The following is an 18,410-nucleotide window of genomic DNA, read 5'->3' on the forward strand; positions in this document are numbered from 1 at the left end:
AGTAGAAACCCCAGGCATGGACCAGGGGTGTTTTGTTCTACAAGACTCAAAGACACCCCACACAGCCTCTGGCGGGGTAGCCTTGTGCCCCATCATCCACACCCCTTTCCTCTCTGCCAAGTTGGCTGTGAGGATTAAGTGAGAAAATGTCTAGGAAGTGCTGAGAGTGTGAGAGGAACCATAACTTTTAGAGCTGCATGTCTGTGGTGCCCACCCTGTAGATGCTGCATTTATGGATCTTTGCTCACAAGCTAAGATCACTTTCCACCTACCCTGGTCTTGCCTGAGATAGTTTATCCAAGTTGTCTCCTCCAACACCCAGTCTGCGAGGGGAGGGAGAGGAGTACCCTAGATGTTTAAAGAGGAGGAGACACGGGACAGGGAGAGAGGAAGAAGACCTGGGCAGCTACATAAGGAGTGAAATTGTGGGCAGAAAAATAAGATAACAGGGATTTAAAGATGCTCTGTTTTGCAGTAGGTAATATAATTTCCCACAACTTATAAACCTTGGCAAAATGGTTAATAATCTTCCATGGCTTTGTATGTGAATTAGCATTTTGGAGATGCCAGGAGGGTTGTTTTTGTTTTTTCGTGGTACTGGAGACTGAATCCAGGGCCTCATACACACTAGACAAATGCTCTACCATTGAGCTATACCCCTGGTCTTTCCCTGGTCCTTTTTAAAGTTTTGAGATAAGGTCTTGCTAAGTTTTCCAGGCTGGCCTAAATTTGCTTTCCTCCTGCCTCAGCCTCCTGAATAGCTGGGATTACAGGTGTGTGCTACCACACCTGGCTCCAAATGGTTCAATTCTGAAGACACCTGGAGGCTCACAGTACCACAGCAGATGTAGAATTTTGTAACTATCTTCCACTTGAGGTTTAACAGGAAGCACCTTCCTGCGGCTTTATGGTCTTCAGATCTGCCGAATACACACAGGGCAGGGAAGCTGCAGGAGGGGAGGCCCCAGGCCCATCATGCTCTCCACTGTGGCACTTCACACACAGCAGACGTTCAATGAAAAATCCCAAAAAGTAGCCCCAGTTTCCACAGCTGGGCTCCAGTCCATAGAATGGATACACCGCAGTCGCTAACATGACAGGGGTCTCTTCTCTTCTTTTTTTTTTTTTTGGTGCCGGGGATTGAACTTGTGACCTTGCACTTTCGAGGCAGGCACCGGAACCACTGAGCTAAATCCCCAGCCCCGTCTTCTCTTCTCTTTGATTCTCCTGTAGTTTTCCTCACATTTCTGGTTCCCCTCTGGGCTTCTCTGAGGTGGGACTTAAGAGTTTTGGGGGGTTTTTTTGGTACCGTCTATCAAACTCAGGACCTTGCACTTGCAAGGCAGGTGGTGGCACCACTGAGCTAAATCCCTGGCCTTCTCTGAGATGGGATTCAAGCCTGGAGAGGAGTGGATGGGTGGAAGACCTACTGATGGGGTAAAGTCAGCAGGACACAGAGACAGGGTCTTCTAAGCTGCCCAGGCTGGGCTTGAACTCATAACCCTCCTGCCTCAGCGTCTCGAGTAGTGGGGATTACAGATGGGTACTACAGCACCAATTCAGATGCCAACTCTGAAAGTGCTTTTCAACCATGAGAGTGCCACTCAAGGGCTGCCATAGCCTTTCCAAGGTTATAATCCTGTGCATCCTTAGCAGGGACTAGGCCCACCAACAGACCTGGCCAGGTGCCTGTGTGAACTCAGGTGGCACCGAAGGAAGAACAAGAGATGAGGCGGGACTTCAGCAAACCAGGACAGCATTTCACCCAGTATGGGCCTCCTACCCTCACATCTGGGATCACCGCTCAGCCACTAAATAACCTCAAATTTTACAGTGATAAAATTATTTTCCTGGCAATTTACATTCTACCTTTTTAGTTTTATTAAAGGGAAAGATCTCAGTTGGGCATTAATATATCTAACTCCTCTCTAACACCCCTTAACCTTAGCACCCCTTTTTCTTTACACAGAAAACCTCAGGCTCTGAGTCTTTGCAGGCCACAGGTAGCTGTAATTTAATATCTCTAGTTTCACATCGCTTCTTGGCCTTTTGGCTAAGATCAAGTGTATTTAGTTTTCACTTTTTTAATACAGTTACTTTCCATTTGTGTCAAGTGTAAAGTTTCTTTCAAGAAATCCATTCAAGGGCCGGGGATTTAGCTCAGTGGTTTCGCCAGTGCAAGGGCCTGAGTTCCATCCCCAGTACCAAAAAAAAAAAAAAAAAAAAAAGAAAAAGAAAGAAATCCATTCAAGGGCTGGGGGAGGGGGTCTTGGATTTAATCCCTAGGGGAAAAAATCTATTTAAATAAAAAAGATGAGTTATGATTTTTTTTCTTCTTTTTTTTTGTGGCCTCGGCTTGCCTTGAACTTGTGGGCTCTATCAATCTTCCTGCCTCAGCCTCCAAAGTAGGTGGAACTACATGCACATGCCATCTTACCTGGCTGAGGTATAAAAATACTAGGTAAAGAACAGTATGAGAAGTACAGAAATCTGGCAAAAATCATGGAGGCATTATGTAGACAACTAAACTTTGGACACATTGTTTTGGAATAAGGAACTTTTGGGTCAGTAACTTTCTACTTCATGCTTTTGTGCTTTCTGGGTTTTGCCTGTTTAGTTGTTTTTATTTTTGAGACAGGGTCTCACTATGTAGTTCAGGCTGACTCTGAGCTCACTATGTAGCCTGGGCTCAAACTCATGGTGATCCTCCTGCCTCAGCCTCCCGAGTGCTGGGATTACAGGCATGCACCACTAAGCCTGGTTTTGTTGTTCCTAAATATAGATATTTTTGAAAAAAATTTCAAGCTTATTTTAGTTGGTAAGGATAAAGGGATTTGTTTTCACCTGGGTTAAGAAAACAAAGCTAGGGCCGGGGATTTAGCTCAGTGGTTCCACTGCCTGCCTTGCAAGCACAAGGACCCGAGTTGGATCCCCGGTACCAAAAAAAAAAAAAAAAAAAAAGAAAACAAAGCCAGGAGGGCCCTGAAGGTTAGTGGCTTCAGTGGAGGGGAACGTGGGGTGAAAGCCATGGGCAGCAGGTGCTGGGCCAGCTGAGTAGGGCTCCCTTCCCTCTCAGAGCCAAGTCTGAGCATCAATAAAAAGATCGTTCTATGGTAGAGAAGGCAGAGAAAGAGCAAAAGATACAAAAACTTTTAAAAAATGTTTTTCTTTTTAAAAAAGTTATAAAATTAAGTGGTCAGTTAATTAAAGTTAAAAATTTATTGTAGGGCCAGGGATTTAACTCAGTGGTTTCGCCGTTTCCTGTGCAAGTGCAAGAACCCGAGTTCAATCCCTGGTACCAAAAAAAAAAAAAAAAAAATTCTATTGTAGCAAAATTTCACTGGCTCTCTTGACTCCAGGTCCGGTATCCTTTCCATCCTGACCCTTCATTTCCTATAGCTTGCACATGTCTGGATTTTTCTTCAACAAATACAATCTGAAGTAGTTTGTAAGTAATCGGCACTTCTGGCATGTGGAGGCCCTGGTGGAGGCCCAAGAGCAGCCCTGAGGAGATCTCAGTGTCACCTGTGGGCCACTCCTGGGGGGCCTGCCACTGCCAGGGCTCCTGCAGAGGCCCTGTGAAGTGGCCCTGCGTCGGTCTTGCCCATCAGTGCTCCTGGTCTCCCCGGGGACAGAGGGTCTGTCCTGAGTTCAGCTCCATCCACGTCCTCACTTCACTCCACTTTGATTCTTGTCAGCTCCCATCTTCCTCCTCCACAGAGTTTCAGAACCCAGGAGTGAAACTATGAGAGACACCGACACACAATGATCAGGTTGCCTAGCCACCAGAGCAGGAGACATCCTGTTTCCTCTGCCATCAGACTCCCGATGTTGAGGAAACTCTGGCTCAGCCTTTAGGGTGTTTCTTGTCCTCATGGGCGGGGTACCTTCTCCAGGCTGGGCCGATGTCCCACGCTGATGAACGTCATCCCTAGCTGCTGGCCGATGTGGTAGAGCTCACTCTCAACCTCCTCCGTCAGGGCGCTGGTGGCTTCATCAAGCACTGAGGGAAGGGATCAAAGTCTGGCCCTGCCCCTAGGCTTCTCCTCCAACCAACCCTAAACTTGACTGGGCACAAGGGAAGCTGAAAGCTGCTCTGGCTTCCAGGAACCCAGCCTCCAGCAGAAGATGGGCCAGGAAACTGAGGGCCAGCTGGGGATGCTCCTGTGAGCTGGGCCAAAGTCCCTCAGCTTCATAGAAGTAAGCACCACTGCTCCCTAGGACTGCTCAATCTAGGGACACCCAGTTCCTCCCCAAAGCCCACAGCTTGCACCCCTTGGCCAGGCATTGCTGGGTTGACACACACTCATTTGACTGTCCAAGAAGCTAAATCACAACCGCACACATGGCTGGCTCTGGGCTCCAGCTGCTGCCACAGCAGGAACCCTCTGTCTGGTTCTGCACCACCCAGGGCTCCTCTGTGAGTGCAGCAGTGCCCAGCATGCACACTCTTGGTCTGGACCTCACCTGCATACTTTGGCTGCAGGTAGAAGAGTCGAGCAAAAGAGAGCCTTTGCATCTCCCCTGGGGACAGGACATCGTACCTAGGGAAGGGACCTCGAGATGAACACTGGAGGAAGGAGGCGACAGATGGCTTTTGTAAAGTTGAGCAAAAAGGTGTTCTCTCTGTGGAGGTTGACACCCACCCCACCTCTGTGCCAGACAGGTGGTTCCACTCATGGCCACAGCTCTGCTGCCCCCACCAGAGGAGGCCCAAACTCTGCTCCCAAGGGCATAAAACGTGTGCTGATGGACCCAACTAAACACTTGGCCTTTAGGGTCAGGAGCCATTCCATCCCTTGACAGGACCCCTGGGACCCACTGTCTTCATGGGGGAGCTGGCCGGGGCCCCCGAATTCCATTCTTACCAGTTCCAATCCACCTGCTGGTCCAGACCCTCTGTCCTTGCCACCAAGCTGGACTGTAACAGACCCAGAGGGCACAAGATCCATGAAAGGGCTCATCCCTGCTTCCTGCCCTTAGTCCCCATGACAGAAAAGCTTCGGAGACAGACACCACAAAGGCAGGCCAAATTGGGTATCAACTACATTCGTTCATTCTGTGGGAGCATGGTGATGGTAAAAAGCACACAGACTTAGTTTCATTACTGCTCTAAACTTCTCTAGAGAAAGCACACCCCCTTACTCCTGCTCCTGGCCAATGGCTCCCACTGCCAGTGTGTGGTCCTGCTCACCACCCCAGTCCTGGGCCCGGAGGTGGCAGGGCCTGGCTCTGCTGGCCCAGGATCTGCCTGCAGTCAGTGCTCCCACCTAGACACAGGGGCCCTATCCTCCTTACCAGGCCTGCCAATTCCAAGAACCTCAGGATCCTTTCATCATCAGTAGAACCTGCAAAGCACAGAAGGCGTCTTCAGCTGTCAGCTCCTCTGGGGGGTCAGAATAGAAGGGGTATAGAACGGCTAGGGTGGACGCCCCAGAATGCTGGGCTGTGGCTCAGGTGACAGTGACTGCACTTGATAAGGGAAGGAAGGACCAGGTGAAAGAAGTAATCACTTCCTTCAATGGGTGTTTCTTCCCTGGGAGGGGAAGACAAAAACAAGGTGAGGTCATAGCATGAACCCCAAAACAGTAAGAGCACAAGTGAGGTCACAGTCAGGCAGAGCAGGGACAACAGATAGAAGGGACGATATGACCCAAGGAGGCTCACCTGAGTCCGGGTAGATCTCCTTCAGGGGATAGATCACCTAAAAGCACAAACCACACCGCCTAGGATGAGGGCTAAGGAGAGGCAGAGCTGTACAATGGCCCTTCCTCACAGACCCCCGGAACTGCCCGGAGAGGACAGTCTCCTGTCCACCTGGGGGGAATAGGGACACCCTGGCCCGAGGGTCTGGGAGGAGAGACTCAGAGTGCAGAGTGGGGCAGGAAACTGGAACCTTCAGAAATATTGGGGGATAAGTGTGTGAGCTTCCTGGGGAAAGGGCCCAGAATTCAACCTTGCTGCTCAGCAAACAAGTGAGTAACTGGCCAGCAGCCCCCACAGATTTACCTGCACCCAGGAGTTGCTCTGAGTACAGGAGTCCAATCCATGAATGTTGAACAGAATTTCCTCAGAGCCCATAGCTTCTTGGGCATGGCCATCTTATGACCCCACCGTCTGCCCCAGAACTCCCCAGGCCCTGCGACCTGCCAGGTGCTGGAGGGCCTGGCTGTGCGTGAGTAAGTGAGGAGGATAGTGGGCCCCTAACCCGGCTGACCTGCTCCCGGAGGGTCCCGTCAGTGAAGAATGGCTTTTGTGGCAGGAACAGTACCCCATGGGGCCCAAAGTCGGTCAACATCTGCACGGAGCCTGCAGAGCCCACAGAAGCCTCTGCTTTGAGATCTCACAGAGGAGGTGCTGCACCACCTCTCCTCCCCACCTCTCACTCTTTCCCCAGCTAAGAAGGCTGGAACCCGCCACATTGCCAACCCCAGGGCCAAGGCTGGGTCAGGTGCAGGGAGGGCCCAGCTCTCACCCCGGGTGCTGGCCCAGAGGCTGCCCAGAACCCGCAGCAAGGAGGTCTTGCCGGTGCCCGTGTTGCCCGTGATGAGCAGACTCTGCCCCTCGCAGATCTTCAGGGTCAGGTCCTTGACCAGGGGTTTGTCAGAGGAGGGGGCCGAGATGCAGACCCGCTCTAGGAGAAAAGCTGTGTCCGAGGCCTCGGGCGCCGGCCATCCTGGGGCCCTGGGAAAGAGAAGGGAGCGGTGTGAGCACTGTCTGGGGAGGTGCTTCGACCAGAAACATCACCTCTGGCTGAGGTCGCGGGTTTACGGCCTGTACTCTGCCCTCAAATCCATATGACATCCTAGGCCCTGGTACCTCAGAATGTAACTGCATGAGGAGACCAGGCCTTTAAAGAGGTGATGTTATAATGAGCTGTCAGGTGGACTCAAGGGACAGAGCACGCACAGAGAACAGGCCATGTGAGCACAAGCAAGAAGGTGAGCCTCTGTGAGCCAAGGAGAGGCCTCTGGGGAACTAACCCTGCCAACAACTTGACTTTGGATTTCTAACCTCCAGAACTGCCAGAAAATTAATTTCTGTTCCTTAGGCCGCTCACTCTGTAGTGCCTTGTCCTGGTAGCCTGAGCCCATTGACACCGGGACGGAGGTGTGGGCACTGACTCTGATCCACTGTGCAAAGCTCTGTATGTGACTGATTGTTTTCCTTTTCTTTTTCTTATGGTGCTAGTAATTGAACACAGAGCCCCAAGCATGTGCTCTATCCCTGACCTACACTGTCAGCCCCTTATTTTTCTTATAAGACAGGGCTGTGCCATGTTGCCAAGGCTGGCCTCAAATTCACAATCCTCCTGCCTTAGCCTCCTAAGTACCTGGCATCACAGGCACATGTCACCATGGCTGGCTTGTAGCAAATTTCAATTAGTCTCAACACCCATGAAGGACATTCTTGTCACTTGGCAGATGAAGAAATCCTATCAGGAGGCTAAGTAACTTGCCCAAGATCACAACACTATCTAATTCCAATGTCAGTGGGTGTTGTTTGGAAGACAGGAGTGTTTGGTTTGGGGTTTTTTGTGGTTTTTTTTGGTACTGGGGATCGAACTCCGGACCTTGTGCTTTCTCGGCAGGCACCGGAACCACTGAACTAAATCCTCAGCCCCAGATAGGAGTGTTCGGGCTTTAGCGCAGGAGCTCCTGACTCCCTGCAGATGCCTGTCTCTCACACAGAACAGCAACCAGTTTCCTGCAGTCCCAGTGCCATCCCCAGCCTCTGGGCCCACAGGGACATGAAGTGTCCTTTTGCACAGGGCAAGTGTTAAGGCATTTGAGCCGGGCCTGGTGGCACAGTCCTGTAATCACAGCACTCGGGATGCTGAGGCAGGAGGATTGCCCTGAGTTCGAGCCAGCCTGAACTAATAACAAGACCTTGTCTCAAACAAAAAAACCAAAAAAACAAAAACAGAAAAAGTGTTAAGGCATTTGTTCCTAGGAAGAGAGATGACCACAGGCCCTGAAATTCAGACTATTTCAATTTTTGAAAGCTTAGTATGTTGCTGCTATCCATGTACTTTCCAAGAACTATGGAATCTAATCCTTACAACCACATAGAAGGAGAATTCTGTTTATATCCACTTTTAAAAAGTTTTAATTGGGCCAGGGACGAAGCTCAGTGGTACCACGCCTGTCTGGCAAGTACAAGGTCCTGGGTTGGATCCCCGGTACTGAAAAAAAAGTTTTGATTTTTTTTGGAGACAAGGTCTTGCTATGTAGTTCAAGCTGGGCTGCCTCAGCCTCCTGAGTGCTGGGATTATAGGTATGTGCCACTATGCCTGGCTTCATATCCCTTTTAGAGATGAAGAAATGGTGACATGGGACAGATAAGTGATTTGCTTAAGTAAAGTGAGAAGATGAAATAAACCTTGAAAGTACAGGAAAGTCAGAAACATTCCTGATCCCTACAAATACAGAAATAAAGACATCTGTAGGTCTGAGAGAGGCTAGGCAGAAGAGGCAAAGGATGAGGAAGGTACTAGCCAGTCCTCTGTTTTGTTACGGGGCCCAGCAGGTGTGTGCATGTTGTTTCCACTAGCCGGGGGATGAGGTAAATCACAATGGGTGTCAGAACAGCGAGGGTGCTGGTGACAAGGTGCCCTCCTGGCACCTCTGCCACCCAGCGGGAGGGAGGGACAAGGCTCCAAGGCGAGCTCAGCTGCATCCTCACCCTGCCCTGCACTGCAGCCCCACACTCACCTGTCCAAGCCCTGCTCACTCTCACAGTCCTGCGATGTCAGGAAAATGTCCAGCAGGGCCTCCTGCAGCTCCCCAAGCCTGGGTAAGAAGTGAGAGGCTGAGGTAGGACCGGGCATGAGATGATAGCCACACTGCTTTCCGTTTCAAACCCACTCGCACGTGCTGAGTCTCTGTTCCTTTTTCCACCTGCTGCTTCTTTCTGTGTGCATCCTGTTCAGGGCCGCAGCCTCACCTGTGCGTGTAACCAGCCACGTCCGAGAGTGTGGTGGAGAGGTCAATGAGCTTGGTGAAACAGCTGATGAGGTAGATGCACACGAATGCATTCTGGACGGGACAGAGAGCAGTCAGCACAACCTGGACCCCAAGGCCCTGGGCAGTGAGGCAGTAGGAGGTGACAGCAGGAGGGACTCCTACCTTGCTGACCAGGGTGCTAAGCTCGGTGGGGCTCAAGTCTCCATAGACCCCGCTGAAAATGGGGATTGAGATGACAATGTAACTCAGGACGCTGCCCATATAGTCAAAGGTGTTGACACCAACTGCAGGAGACAGACTGCATGAGACCCAGGGGCCACGCGAGTACTCTGCAGGGGACCCAACCCTTGAGGAACAGGAAGCCAAGCAGGGCCATGCTTCCCTTGGTCTTCAATCTCCCAAGGACAAAGACATGCGAAAGCAGTGGCTCTCCTGGTTAATTCCATCACCAGGGCCAACTCATCAGGGGAGGCAGTGGGAGAAAAGTGGACCAACTGCATCCCATGGTCCCCACCTCCGGGGGCCCCTCTGCCTACTGTACAGCCAGAGCTCCTTGGACATCAGCTCCCTCTGGGTCTGAAGGAGTCTCTGAAGCCTGCGGTCTGTCCTCATGTGCTCCACATGCCCGGCTCTGACAAGAAAGGCTGGGATGTCCGTGGGGCCTGAGAGGACTCAGCAGGGTGGGGGCCCCCACTCCTCATCAGGCCCACCCAAATGACCTTAGCCTCAGACCCTTTCTGGCACTAGCGCTTCACTGCTGTTATTCCTCTTGGTATTGTCTGTGGGAAGAGAATGAACTCTAGACTTAGCCAGACCTGGTTCAAATCCTGGCTCTGACCAGTTTCTAGCTGAGTGACACTGGCAGGTTACTTAAACATCTAATGCTTTAGTTTTTCTCATCTGTAAAGTGGAGCGAAGAATATCTATGTAATAAATTAGTAATTATGAGTTTCTGAATATAAGCTGGGCATGGTGGTGTACATCTGGACTCTCAATGCTTGAGAGGCAAAGGCAAAAAGATGGTGAATTCAAGGCCAGTTTGGGCTGCACTGCAAGATCTGTCTCAAAGAACCAAAAAATGGCTGGGTATGATGGTGCGTGCCTATAATTCCAGCATTCTGGGAGGTGGAGGCAGGAGAATCACCAAGTTCCCAGCTTCCACAACTAAATGACTTAGCAAGAACCTGTCTCAAAAAAGGGCTGGGGATGTAGCTCAGTGTGAAGGTCCTGGGTTTAACTCCCAGTGCCACACACACAAAAAAGATTTTGAATATAAAGAACCAGACACATAAGGAACCTTCAATAAACAAGAGCTGCTATTAATCAAACACAATGGAGCAGTCACTACTGCCAGGCTCTTTGTGAGTCATTGAGGGGTAGATAAGTAGATCCTGTCCTGGTGGAGCCCCCAGTTCAGAGGGCAGGCGGACATACTGCGCTCTTCACCAGGAATGTGCAGGGTCAAGTATGTCCTCAGGGATATGGCAACAAACAGACCTGACTGCTCCCACTAAGTGAGTCTGAGAAAGCTCCCCAGAGGAGGTGACGAGGCCACAAAGATAGGCACAAATTCTCCAGGCAAAGGTGGAGGATGAGGGTGCATTTCAAATTTTGCAGAGGCTGCCCAAGACCCGGTCTGGAGCTCCAAGAACTAATCTGTCTTTCTTAGAGCTTGGTGAGCTGCAGAATCCAAAAGCAAAGCCCTCTGCCAAGCCCTGCCTACCCATCACCCAGGACCTGCTCAGATTCCTAGTGCCCCCAAGTGGTGGTGGTTGCAAACTGCAGCAGAGAAGACAGAAGAGCAAATGACCCAAGAAAGGGGATCCAAGGAGTAGCACAACTTAACCACAAAGCCCTAAGACCTGTACCATGAGTGCCCATGCTGACCAGGAGGCCCCACACAGGTAGAGCACAGGGACCTGCTTTGGCCCTGGATATTTCACAACACTGCCAACAGGAGCCCTGGCACAGGTTCCACTGGATGGCCTTGGGACACAGCCATTCCCACCCATGCCACCGAGGCACAAAGAATCAGCCTTGAATGCCAGGCACTGGCAAGACAGCTATTTCACAGACAGGCAGACAGAGGCAGAGGTGATGCTTTCCAGTCATCAGCAAGAAGAAGCACTTTCTCATTTTGTTCTTTGGCCACTGCAGGCTGCATGGTAGCCCACTAAGCCTAAAGCTGGCCACTGCAAGGAGCCACTAGCTCCAGAAACAAATCAACAGGGACAGTGAGGGGGAAAGGGTCACAGCCAAGCGTGACAATGCTCAGCCTAAGTGTGTGATGCCAAGAAGGATGTAGACTTCATCTCTCTTTCTCTGCTATCAGCTCTGCCAGCCGGGAGAGGGTCATCTCCGGCAGACTCACCTGTAGAAAGCAGCAGGCTCAGCATTCACCCGAATCTGCATGTGTTTGAACCTGGGCAGGGAGAAGGGAAGTTTGTGCTGACAGTGAGGAGCCCAGGACCAAGAGGAAACCTCACCTCTCTAATGCCTGGGCACAGCTCTAACTCAACACTCCAACGGTCTCTGCCACCCTTCCCTGAACTGTCTCAGGGGTGGAAAATCCCAGGACCTGGGTTGGGTGGCAGCCTTCTGCAGACAGGGGCTCTCCTGTCCACAGCACCTCCTCCCCCAGGCCCACCCTGAAGGAGAGGCCAAGAAGCAGGTAGAGAAGTTGCCACATCAATCAGCTGCCAGGTCCAACAGACCCAAGTAAGGGTGGTTGGGGCTGGGGATTTAGTTCAGTGGTTCCGCCGCCTGCCTTCCAAGCTCAAGAACCCGAGTTCGATCCCCGGTAGCCCCCCCCCAAAATCTAAGGGCTGGGGATTTAGCTCAGTGGTTTTGTCACCTGCTGCGCAAGCACAAGGACCCAAGTTCAATGCCCGGTACCAAAAAAAAAAAAAAGGTGGTTGGACCAGAAGTAGGTGAGAGGCCGGGTATGGTACCACACTCCTATGATCCTAGCATTTGAGGATGCTAGGGAGAAGGATTGCCTCCAGTTCGAGGCCAGCCTGGGCTACATAGTGAGTTCAGGACCAGCCTGAGCTACATAGGGAGACCCCGTCTCAAAAACAAAACAAACAGGGCCTGGGATTTAGCTCAGTGGCACCACACCTGCTTCTCAAGCACAAGGTGCTAAGGTTGATCCCCTGTACCAAAAAACAAACAAACAAACAAGCAGTCGAGAAGGCTAACGGATGATAATGACATTGATGATGGCCAACAAGACATTGCTCTGTGCTTCTCATGTATAATTTCTTTAGTTCTCTCAGATGGCAACTGAACTATCCTACTTTAGATGACAGAACTGAAATTTATGGGGCGAAAGATCTCACCTAAGATCATACAGCTAGTAACTGGCCAACTGGGATTTGAGCTAAGGCAGCCTTATTCTGGTTCCCATCCTTTAACCATGCTCAGCCCAGAAACCTCAAGTAAGGCTGGGCATGGTGGTGCACATCTGTAATCTCAGCACTTGAGAGGTTGAGGCAGGAGGATCATCATGAGTTTGAGCCCAGCCTGGGGTACATAGTGAGCCCAACCTGAACTACATAGTCAGACCTTGTCTCAAAAAACAACAAGAAACCTTAGGCAAGGCACATACCTAAAATCTCCCTCCAGCTTTTCCTGCTGCATCAGCTTTGCCACGATGGGCCCCATCAAAGTCTTGTTCACTATGGTTCCCAGGATGAAATACCCAAAGATGCTCATAGGCCCAAGCCAGCCTGTGCTGAAAGGTGGAGTGAGAGAGAAGGCAGAGAAGGGTGTGGGGCACCAGGGAACCTCACAGACCTCAGCCCTGCCTCTGCCCCTTCTCAGCTAGCCCCTGTCCAACTTCAGCAGCCCCATGGCCCTCTGCTCCCATGTGAACTGTCAAGACTGCCAGGATCCCTGTGATTCTGAAAAACCACGTGGCCAGGGAGGGCAGGGGTCTAGCACATGAGCTAGAAGACTCCCTGAGGTGCAGACAGGGGGAGGAACAAGACGCTTCTCTTGGACCCTGACCTGACCTCTGTGAGACTCAGGAAAAAACACCAGGCTGGGGAAAAGGAAGGCACCTGGGAGGGGGAGGGGCTGTACCTCTGGAAGCACTGGAAAGTGTAGTAAATGAGGGTGAAAGGGGAGATGATCAGCTTGCTGGCCATGCTGCTGAGCTGCCGGCAGAGCCGCTCCACATCCTGGCTGATGCGCTGGTCCCTGCAGCCAATGACACAGAGGAACTCATCAGTGAGCAGGGCTTTGGGGAGGAATGTGACAAGATGCGTTGCCCTCTCCCAACCTCGCCTTTCAGTGCCCTCAGCAATGACCCTACTGGAAGATGCACTAGCCATGGAAGGGTTCCTAGAAGAAACTGAATCCTTAGGGCCTCTAAATGGGGATCTAGACAGTTGCTTCATATTGGTGCCTCAGTTTGCCCCTTGAAAAAGTAGAACTCAAAGACCCAGAAGCCTGAGCCAGCTCTGAGCAGAGCCAAAGGGAACTTGGGAGTAGAGGAGCTGCCTTTCTGGGTGATCAGGAGCATGAACCTTTTAGCTCAACCCTCCTCAAACTCTCTATGGGCCTGAGCCTCCCAGTACAGCTTCTGGCTATGAAAGCCTTAGCCGGGTCGAGCCATCAGGAAGAGGCCAAGGTGGGCAGAGTGGAGGCAGCTTTCCTAGCACCTAAGCAGCAGAGCTCAATGTGAGGTGAAGAAAGGTTGCCCTGGCAGCAAGCGCTTCCTACAGGTGTGGTGAGTGGGGAAGGGATGGGAGTGAGGGAAAGGCCCCCTAGGCCCCTTCTCACCACCATGGCCACACTGACTCCTATTCTCAAAGAGAGAAGTGACCCTGGGTGCTTTCGGTTCTGAGACCTCAGTTTCCTGACCCACAGAATAACAACTTACACCGAAACACCTGCAATGTATGGCACTGCATGTTACATGCATTGTACCATTTCACCCTCATTCCATTCTTTGAGATAGGAGCTATTACTATCTTCATTTTATAGAAAGGGAACCCAGGGCTTAGTGAATGAACGTAAGAGCTAGAAGCTCGGAGGTGACAATAGGGATACGAACCCCGGACTGAATCTTAGACAACAGCAACCTTTTCTTGGCTACTAAAAATTCACGAGTTTTTTTTAAACAAGGATATTTTGTTCATTTGCCTTATTTGGAAGCACAGGGTATGAAACAGACAAAAAGGAGCTGCTTCTTGGCTCTTCTCTTTGGTTTCCTATTCTCAGCCTGTCCATGACTTCCTGCAGAGCAACCCCCCCCCCACACACACAGAGCTTGGGGCAGCAGCCTTTGCCCACTGTGCATGATCTCTGTGGGGTCTGCAGCCAGGACTCTCCAGGACAAGGCCTGATGGACCAGTTTGTGAAGGACAGTGAGGACCGAGGGGGCGCCTACGGATTGTCGATGTCATCCCGTAGCACGTTGAGGGTGTAGTACACACGGGCCCGGAAGTAGAGGCGGTGCAGGTGCTCGGTGAGGTCCTTCCTCCAGCTCACGTACAGCAGGCTGGAGATGAACTGGTCAAAGCTCTTCAGCTGTGCAGTGGAGGAGGCAAGGAGAAGGGAGGAAGGGAGAGATGGCTTCCTGCCAAGTCTTGGTTCAAAGCTCAGGGCTGGTAGAAACCTCTGCTGATGAGGTCCAGCCCACTCTGACTGCTCAGCACTTTCCCGGTTGAAAGCCTCGAGTCACAGGATTTTTCCTTCCTCATTCACTCCTATGTTTATTCTTTCACAGAATCTTGAAGGGCTCACCAAAGGCAAGACCCTCAAGGCCTTGTGACACTGTACTGTGGCACACTGAGAGCAGAGGAGTTTCTGGAGATTGGGGAGCACACCGCTATCCCCAAGTGTAGAAAAGGATGCCTCTACCTAGGTGCTTACTGAATGAAGGCCCATCAAGTGCCACAGTGTGGCGAGGAGTGGCTTTCCTAGAAAACAGCTAGTCTGGCTGACAGGGAACGTTAGGTTGGGTTCTGACACTGCCTCAACTCAGCATTTGCTATTTGTGAAGTGCTTTTCTGTACTAAACAGTTGGGAAATAACAATGAGCCCACAGGCCAGCCAGGGAGCTGACAATGATGAGGGTGTAAGGACTGCGACAGCCAAGGTCTACTCACAGAATTAGTTAAGTATAGTAAAGGGGATGAGTCTGGTGGAGGAAACATGAAGAAGAAAGGACTTGAAAGAAGTGACCAGGGAGGCATCTTGAAAAAAACGAGCAGGCTTTAGCCAACTGAGCAAGGGGTGGGAGAAGGGAGCCATTCTGCAAGAAAGCAGCAGGTGCAAGGGCTGGGTGTGACGCGGTGCCGGGCTAAGTCACAGCCGCAGGTGCCAGAGGAGCTGCAGCAGTTTCTGGCTGTGAATCCTGGTTTTAAAGCTCTTTGGGCTCCCTGAAGCAAGAGTTCTAGGAACAGCAGGGACAATGACCATTTCCACTAAATGCTGAATTAAACCAGGACCTTGTGGCCTCACTCTGGGTTTAAAATACCTGAGAAATTGGTCCCAAGTGGGCCAATAATGAGATCAATCCCTGCCCAGGTTTCTGAACTGCAGGGCAACCATCCCTCTGGTTCCTAGAAAAGGAACACACACCTAACAGCTTGGTTCCTGCTTCCTGGAGGATAAGTCCTACTGGGCACTCCACTCACCCCGGACAGGAGGAAGAGACAGACAAAAGAAAAACCCTTACTGTGGAGTTGAGAACGATGAGCACGACAGCCAGGAATGTCAGCGCCTTAAACCCATCCAAGTCTTTATTTCCCAGGACACCATAGTACTGACTGGGGACCAAGCCAACCTGGTAGATCACCAATTGTTCTGCAGGAGGGAGATGAGAAATCAGTGGTAAAGGAAAAGGAAGGAAGCTTCCTGAGCCCCTGCCTCATCAACACCCCAGAGAGAAGGACAAAGACTCAAAAGCAGGGCTCGACTTCCCTCACCAAAGCCCAGGGCTCGCTCACTCACCCAGCAGAGCCACACACAAGAGAGTCAGGAACATCAAGACATTCTGTGATGACCAAGAAGGAAACAAGACCTTCTGTATCCTCAGGAACCGCTGGAGAAATTGCAGATCTAACTTGGGCCTGAAGAAAAGTCAGGAAGCAGAGAGGAGCCCCAAGGGCAGTTAAGCTTTAGCAGTTATCAAACTTATCTACATTGTTCCTTCCTGGGACCAGTCCACTACTAAGAATAGATCCCGGTGTGAAAAGTGACATTAACATGTGACATTCTATTAACAGAAGGAAATAAAGAAAAACCATCATAAAGGCACCTTAATGACATTCAAGTGGGAAAGCCCTTATTAAATAAGATCCCAAACCCACAAACTATAAAGGGAAATATTGATGGATTTAATGTAATTAGAATGCAATATTTTTGTTTAACACAGGACCATAGATTTTAGTTAGAAGAGCTGGAGAGAGTAAAACCAACAAAGAAGTAGAATCTAGAGCAGGCAAGGAATTCCTGTAAAGAATTCAGGAAATCCATAGAGAAGTGGAGGATATAAATAGGCAATTCACAAAAGGAATAACCAACATTCCTAATAAAGTAAATGCATTAAAATTAACACAATGGGGCCATGGATTTAGCTCAGTGGTGCCACCGCCTGCCTCGCAAGTGCAAGGTCCCAAATTCGATCCCAGGTACCAAAAAAAAAAAAAAAAATTGACACAATGGGATAGCACCTTACATCTATCAGACTGATAAGCCTACTCAACACCAAATGTCAGGGAAATGGGGAAATAGGAACCTTTATGCACTGCTGTGCCACCAGAGGACAATCTAGCAGAATTAGGTATGGGCTACCATCTTACTCTGGAGTGAATAACTCAGAGAAAATCATCAGTATTCTGCCAGAGTACTCATTACAGCCTTGTCTGTGATCATTAAAATACTGGAAGCAGTCTAGGTGCCCATCGCTAAGGATATGAATAAATAAAACAGGTTCTATGCACCCAGGGTAACATCATGCAGTACTTACAAGTGAAAACTCATAGCATGGATGGTTTCCAAAAGACAATGCTAGGTAAAAAAAAGTTTTTTTTAAAAAAAAATGGGAGTGATGGTGCACTCCTGTAATCCCAGCACTCTGAAAGGATGAGGTGGAAAGTTTGAGCCCACCCCAGGCAACTTATTGAGACTCTGTCTCAAACATAAATACATACAGCCGGGGATTTAGCTCAGTGGTTCAGGCGCTTGCCTCGAAAGCGCAAGGTCCCGAGTTCAATCCTCGGTACCAAAAATAAATAAATAAACACAAAGAATTAAAAAGAGCTAGAGATGTAGCTCAGGGGGAGGCCCTGCGTTCAATCTCCTGTACTACACACACACACACACACAAAGTTTTTTTAAAAAAGCATCTTATTATTTATATTAATTCAAAATCACTGTAATAATTAGTACAAGAGTGGGTGTCCTAGGAATGAAATGGCACTGAGAATAGTATACAAGGGAGAAAGGTAATAAAAGAGGAGCCCAGGCGGTGACAAGAATTGACAATGATCATCAACCGAATTCTGTGCACTTGAGGTTCTAAAGCAAGCAAGCCAACAACAAATAAAAAGGTGGCCAGTTGCGAGGGGAAAGGTCCCACAGCGGAGTGCCGGCGGCCTGGGACCCAAGCGGAGGGTGGGCGCCCCTTCGCTAGCTCCTCTTTTGCGTAGACGATACCATAACTGGACAGTTCAGGGCGCCAGACGCGTGGAGTGCAGCAGCCCTCTCCCACAGCCCCAGGAATACGACCCTCTATTCCGGCCCTCCTCGCCGGCCGCCCTGCTCACCTGGCGCCAGTTCTGGGCGCGGGCCTTGGAACTGCCATGACCCGAGTTCCGACCTACACCAGAGCGCGGACGCCCGCGGTCCAGCCCGGGCAGAGTCCACTGAGCTTCAGGACAGTCCCAGGGAGGGGCGGGGCCCCGGCGACCACAGAGACAGCGTCGGATAGAGAGGAAGTGCCGGGCTACGCGACTGCTCCCGGAAGCGACAGACTTCTCTAAAAGTACCACAGAATGTTAAGCGTTCGTGCCACTGATCCGAGGGCTAGAGCGTCCCTGGGAGGTTTCCCCTTTGACAGGAGGTATCCCGGGATGCAACTAGTTGATGACAAGTACTTTGTTTTGGTTTTGCTTTTTTGTTTTTTTGAGACAGGATCTTACTGTTGATGACAAGTATTTTAGATTATGAATATAGTAGATTTCAACTTCTCCCAGGGAAGCCAGCTCTGTCCTTTAAAATCCTAAGTCACGCTAGGGATGTAGCTCAGTGGTAGAGCTGTTGCTCTACCATGCGGAAGGCCCTGGGTTCCATACCTCGTACTGCAAAAGACACAAACAATATAAATCAGGCTTCAGGCTGCAGTTAGAATAAAATCAAAACGGGGCCGGAGATTTAGCTCAGTGGTTCCATCGCCTGCCTCGCAAGCACAAGGATCCGAGTTCGATC

The 18,410-nt window shown here is 50.5% G+C and overlaps 1 protein-coding gene across 3 annotated transcripts; it reads right to left on the reverse strand.

Moving 5' to 3' along the window:
- Window positions 1–3,204: 3,204 nt before the first annotated feature.
- On the reverse strand, window positions 3,205–17,905 carry Abcd4 (ATP binding cassette subfamily D member 4). 3 transcript variants are annotated; one of them, XM_004837204.4, is made up of 19 exons: window positions 17,750–17,905; window positions 15,933–16,051; window positions 15,658–15,785; window positions 14,365–14,504; window positions 13,053–13,169; window positions 12,577–12,702; window positions 11,338–11,388; window positions 9,503–9,597; window positions 9,129–9,250; window positions 8,947–9,038; window positions 8,715–8,792; window positions 6,476–6,684; window positions 6,218–6,309; window positions 5,668–5,704; window positions 5,299–5,348; window positions 4,869–4,921; window positions 4,468–4,544; window positions 3,888–4,003; window positions 3,205–3,743 (listed from the first exon to the last, which is right to left on the reverse strand). In XM_004837204.4, the coding sequence occupies exons 1-19, from the start codon at window positions 17,785–17,787 to the stop codon at window positions 3,675–3,677; spliced, it is 1,809 nt and encodes a 602-aa protein (XP_004837261.1). In that variant the 5' UTR covers window positions 17,788–17,905; the 3' UTR covers window positions 3,205–3,674. The 3 variants fall into 3 exon arrangements, with proteins under 3 accessions (XP_004837261.1, XP_004837262.1, XP_087051523.1); XM_004837205.4 differs by lacking the exon at window positions 12,577–12,702; XM_087195397.1 differs by lacking the exons at window positions 15,658–15,785; window positions 15,933–16,051 and having other exon boundaries at window positions 17,750–17,873.
- Between the last annotated feature and the right edge of the window lie 505 nt (window positions 17,906–18,410).

This window comes from Heterocephalus glaber, unplaced genomic scaffold (genome assembly GCF_053883595.1).
Source record: "Heterocephalus glaber isolate CG9 unplaced genomic scaffold, H.glaber_assembly_v1.0 deba00001608, whole genome shotgun sequence".
NCBI lineage: Eukaryota > Metazoa > Chordata > Mammalia > Rodentia > Bathyergidae > Heterocephalus > Heterocephalus glaber.